At 36.5% G+C, this 6,171-nt stretch overlaps 1 protein-coding gene across 1 annotated transcript; it reads left to right on the forward strand.

Annotated features, from left to right (window-relative positions):
- Nucleotides 1–558: 558 nt before the first annotated feature.
- On the forward strand, nt 559–5,590 carry LOC128693218 (plasminogen receptor (KT)). Its single transcript, XM_053782723.2, has 3 exons — nt 559–802; nt 2,926–3,166; nt 4,036–5,590. The coding sequence occupies exons 1-3, from the start codon at nt 584–586 to the stop codon at nt 4,245–4,247; spliced, it is 672 nt and encodes a 223-aa protein (XP_053638698.2). The 5' UTR covers nt 559–583; the 3' UTR covers nt 4,248–5,590.
- Nucleotides 5,591–6,171: the final 581 nt, after the last annotated feature.

Consider the following 6,171-nt stretch of genomic DNA (forward strand, 5'->3'; position numbering starts at 1 on the left):
ATATTACTATAAAACTTGACTGGGCTAATACTACTGTAATACTAATTAATACCATTGTAATACTTGACTGGGTTATGACTACTCTAATACTTAACTAATACTACCATAATACATGACCAGACTAATACTTCATAACACTTGCCTGGAGTGACACAAATGTGCACAGTAATGGTATACAACTGCATTATTCTCACAAGAAAGCACTAAACCCTTATAAATCATAGTGTCATGTGGCAAGAGGGGTGATGGCAGTGGAAAGTGCACAAAAGTGGAATTATGTACAAAAGAGTAAGAAGAATCAAGGTACTTCCTTTGAAAGACCATAACTAAACATCATATAATATTAAGGGGTTCAGTTACATAATACTGTATTGCTACACAATTAAGTTCTTTCTCACTTGTTACTCTGTGCTTTCAATGCACAAGAGATCATTCACGATCAATACAGAACATGCAAACACTGAATATGCTTGCTTCCAGATAAAACATCAAGTGCTATCTGAACTTATTCATATCACTAGCCTTATCAATAGTTACAAATCAACAAGATAAACAGATATAGGTTAAATCTCTCTCACAACACATGATAAAAGATAGAGCAGTTTCACAGTTTCTTCAGATGTGTTCATGTCTTCTTAAGAATTCTATCAACAGTTTTTTCATAAAAAAACAATGCATAATAGCAGACACATGCAGGACTGATAAATACACACACATGATAATGGGTTCTTGCTTAAGTACCACAGTAAAAGCAGAATTGAGAGATAAACAGGAATCACAGTCGACAATGAAAACAGACATGGTAAGTAGATAGAAAAGAGAGAGTTGAACACCGATGATAAATAGGATTACTGGGTAAGATAGCTGTAGTTCCTAGTCATTGTGGCTTGCAATACACAAATTTAACTTAGTGGATAGTCACAATGGGACAAGCTTGAGTGCTTGTGTGTGCCTGAGAGTATCAATACCTATCTGTATGGCTGTGCTTGGGTATGCATGACAAGGGTAAAAGAGAGATGGTAGAGGTAAAGAAGTGGTGGTACAGAAAATGTGTCAGTTAAGAGATCATGGAGAATCTGCAATAAATGTAGAACCATCAGAGAGGAAGGACAATGAGATAGCATGTCAGAGTCATTAAGAAGGCATCTGCAATGAAGCTGGTAAACTCTGATAAACAGGATGATTTGTTCAGTATATGCATGAGTGGCAATTCTTTCAGTGGTACAAAGCTATCATTATGCACAGGAGGTGCACTTTCATTGTACAAGACATCAGGATACAAAATCAACAGACTGTAGAACAACTGAGACAAATATTGTACAGACTGTACAGGAAAAAAGATAGAGCCCAACAGACAAAGGAAGGACAACCATACTTATAAAGATATGCAGTAAACAAATCTAGGGAAATTAGGAGGATATGGGAAAGCCTGGGATGCACTGGCAGAATTGGAAAGATTAGTGGCTGAAGATAAGGAAGGAATCAGAGGTGTGACTGAAGAGAGGAACTGTTAACTATGCTATAGGACAGAAAAAATGTAGACCCTACTATGGAAGAATAATGGTGATAAATCGTTTAAGACTGACCTTATCAGAAATCAGATAGAACTGTCCATATGCCTCTAGCTCATTAATATAGAAAACCTATCATTACCGTAAGGCAGGACAAACTGATGTGTGGGGAGGATGGGGGGGGTGATTTCCCAGACAACTGAGGCATCCCAGGGTATAGTAAAGTGATAGGAAAGGTCATTATATGACATAAAGTATTACATCAAAAGAACAATAGTACTTTACTGTCACAGAGTAGGAAGCAGCTCCTATTAACTATCTGGCCACCAAACAGACTATTAATATCAGGAAGTGGCAGTTAAACTGCATTAAGTTACATTACTTGGATGGGGGTAGTGATCATAAGTGGGTCAGATGAATTTCTACATTGGAAACATGAAGGCCTGCAGATATCTGCAGCAGACTCCCCAAAGAATTGCGAGGAAAACTTACTGAGGAAGGATGACCATTTTGTAGCACAAGTTCAGTTGTGCTTGGTCACTGAGTGATAGATGTGCCAGCCACCATTTGGATCTTGGAGAGAACATCAGCTTGTGCAGCATCTTGCATACACACAATATAACCTTGGTCTTGTAATGTATAGACAGTGATCTCATGACTAACTGACAATGTGAGTGTAAAAGATAATTTGTCATTATGTAATTCACCAGCTGTTTTTGGCCACTCACAAAAATTTCCACGTTTATATCTCACAGTGGAAAGCAGATTCTAAGCAAGGTGAAAACCAATGAAGGTCCTTCTTTGAATGAATCTGATAAGTCTGAGAGAAGTGCAAGTTCACAGACTTGCTAAATAATTGTATATTTTGTAAATGCAGTGAGTAGAAATAAAGAATCTAATCTAAATCTAAACATCTGATACATCACACAATCCTAATTACTTGAGGCATACTGGTTACAGTCTAATGTGGATAATGATGGAGGTTTGCAAGAAGACAAGTGGGCCATGCCAGCAATTTGCCCCAGTGCAACACATTTGAATTTTTCATATTTTCATTATACTTAAACAAAATTTATTGCCTTCAGGTAAATTTTTGGAATAATTTATTACCAAAAATATAAGACACATTCACCATCATTCATTTTCTTGCTATCTTTTCAGAAAGGCACTGGAATAATGCTCCAAAGATAAACCAACAATGCACAACATTCAAAGCCAACTTTCAAAGTTCAAGTACTGCAATACAGTATACACAATAAAATGTAACTGTTTCATTTGACTGAGCATTCATATTAACTTTTCATCATTCATTCAATATACAAATCAACCAGTTATTAGAATTTTTTTAAAACTTGAATCTTAAAAAACTTCAGCATTACTGACCTGCTTGGTTTAGCATGACTTTCTTTTTCAGCTTTCTGGCCAAGTGGAACTTGTACGGAGAATGGCCGAGAGACAGATAGCTATGCAGGTGGCTACAGTTCGTGAGATGATCGTCTGGTTTGTTCCTTTCACTATATCTTCATACGGATTTCTTTATTATGGACATATCAAAACCAATAGCTGGGTCGTCATGTTTCCCCTTATTCCCATTACATTTGGTCTTGGATACCAACTCCATTATGCTTATGGTAACAAAATACATCAAATTAAAGGTAAGTGTTAATCTTTTCTAAGATACAGTACTTTACCATAAAATTGCAATAAGTTCAAAGGACAGGGTTTCATATTCTTAAATCTGAGCTGGTTTTGTCTGAAGTCCACTCCCCTATGTTTGCCTTTTATATAATAAACCTGTGAAAATCAAATATACCTGTATATTTTGTATGGTCCTGTGATTTGAGAATATATACCATATTTTATGGCAAACAAGACTCTCCAATTCCAATTGGTTAAATTTTGGAAAAAAAAGATAAATGGTACTTTGGCCTCTAAGATGCTGGGTAAATTTGAGACTTATTTTGGGGAAAAAATAGCATCTTCAATACTTTAAAATATGGTATATTTAGTACAATTATTAATGTTGCATTGATTTTTAACATGCATTACCTATTTTGTCTAAAAGTGAAAACTGAGAAACACTTCTGAAAGACAAATGAAATGGGTAAAAGGAGATGTGAGCATTTCAGTCACAGGGACTCTTTTCAGTAGGACTGCCTGAGGCTGAAATGCTGTATATATGTGCTGCTTCAGTGTGAACAAAGTAACAAGGAGGAGGTCAGGAAATCTGAATCTTGGAGGCAGGAAGAACAATGCCTGCACTCTGGAGGAGTGGGGATAATTCAGTCAGGTCATCTAAATTGTGATGTCAACACACTTCTGGTAAGACGTGATTGAATGATTGATAGTGAATGTATTTCCTTCTTTGGGTTGCCCTGCCTTTGTGGAACATGGCTAGTAAGGTGTTTAGGTGTTATGTCAAAGTAGTTTCTCACTTTTCTTTAATCAGTGATTATGGAACTTTAACTAAAGTTAAATGTGTACCCTCACACACTGAAGGTAATGTTTACTTTATTCCTCTAAGAACTGGCTGAGAACATTATGGCAAATGAAACCCACATGATGATGGTGCCAGAGTGGACAACTGGTGTCAGTGAAGGTCACAACTCATCAGTCAAGGCAGTCACAGATGTACCACACTCGCTTAAGAACGTGACCTTCACACCTCCTTCCATAACCACACATTCTGCAGGTGTAGTCTTCAAGCCAAAGGTTACCAGCTCTAATCCACCCTAAATAACACTACTATACAGTACTCTGGTTCTGAAAAAAAAAAGACACATTTCTACACAGTTTATATTTCATCATCAAATAAGTTACCAGTTTGTTTATGCCTTCTGAACAGAATTCTGGCAGCTGATTAAGTAGCCATCAATCACCTGCCATTATTACATCATGTGTATCCTCCCAGGAACTTCTTCAGAGGCCCAACAGATGAAAATCACTGGGGAAGGGGAGAGATTGAGGCTGTAATTGTAATAACAGATCTGCCCTCGTATTAATGGGAAGTGCTAAATCTGTAAGGGTCATACAGTGCCTGGAGAATGGGAGGTAATCAGGTTGTTTTATTCAAGGAAGAGGAGGGTAGCTTCAATTCCTTGGAGTCAGAGCCCTTCACTGGTATCAAGGTGCCTCACAAGACTACACCCCATAAGAAACGGATAACATGATCAAAAATGCATTGGAAACAATATACAGTACAATATTGGTATTAGTTTCTTCAAGGATGGTGAACGGCTCTTCTTCCAAAGTATTGGAGTTACTTCTCCCCTTCCTCAGATCAAACCTGATTACCCATAACTTTTCTGTATGACCTTTACAAGTACAACAGAACTCCCGTATCCACTGCTTTGATATCCGTGGTTTCAGATAACCACAGTTTACTGTGGCCCAAAAATATCTCTTAATTTTGCATAATAATGGCCCCAAAGAACAAAATTAGAGAAGCTGGCAGTTCTTCAAAGCCTAAGAGAAGCCGTGAAGTGCTTCCCATCAATAAAATTGATAATTCTCCACTTATTGTGCATAATTTATCAATTAAACTTTATAACAGGTATGTACAGGACTTATATATAAGGTTTGCTATCATCCGTAGTTTCTGAATCTGTGGCAGGTCATTGGAGTGTATCCTGTGGACATGGGGGTCCTACTGTATAGCACTTTCCTGCTAATATAATAATAATTGCAGTGATGAATATGAACAAAAGTAGCAAACAGAAGAATATACAATATTACCCTCTAACACACTTTTTTGTGAGTTATTCCTAATCTTTTAACATTGAATACAATATCTGTTAAAGACATTTAAGATTTTTATAAGATCTTCATTATTTTACAACAATGACAGTTATTATTATTCTTGCCAAGAAGAAAACTAAGAATAGTAAGAAAGCTCCTTCAGTTACTATATTATATAATGTCGGATGGTTTTCCATTATTTTGATAATACACTGGTAATTGTAATTAAATGTAAGAAATAAAACTATATTCTAAACATTTATAAAAAGACTAAAAATTTTGAGCTTGACAGTTTGATCATAGCAATATATTGATGTAAAAGGAATTAAAAAAATATATAACATTATCTTTCCATCTCCCTTCCCCCCACCATGGAGTTCAATACAGAGGTACCAAAAAAAAAAGTCACATGGAATAAAACTGCATTACGCAGTGAAGAAAATATAAGGAAAATAAGGTTATGTTCCAGACATCATCATATTTAACCCTACAATTTCATTTTTACTACTGTACTAAGTAAAAACTTACCTCACATTCTGGAAGTAAGTACTTGCAGCATTTGGAGTGTGAGAGGAGGAAGGGTTGACATTAGGCTGCTGAGCCAAATAGGATAGCTATTGTTCCTGTGATGCTGAGGCAGAGTTTTCATTGCACTTTCAACCATATCTAGCACTTCCATTTTCTTGAACAATGTCTTAAATTCAGGCTTAGTCTTCTTGCTGCCTCCAGCATCACTGAGTACCGGGTTAACAGACAGATGGGGTGATGAAATTAAAAACACTAGGTAACCATAATAAAATACTTTACAAGAGGTCTCATATCAAGAGGATTTGCTGTACAGTATATATCAGTAAGCAAGAGAGGGCCTGGAAGTAGCCACAGGATCAAAAGTGTAGTGTTCACTTCAATGTCTACTTTACCA

Source organism: Cherax quadricarinatus, chromosome 28, assembly GCF_038502225.1.
Source record: "Cherax quadricarinatus isolate ZL_2023a chromosome 28, ASM3850222v1, whole genome shotgun sequence".
Classification (NCBI taxonomy): Eukaryota; Metazoa; Arthropoda; class Malacostraca; order Decapoda; family Parastacidae; genus Cherax; species Cherax quadricarinatus.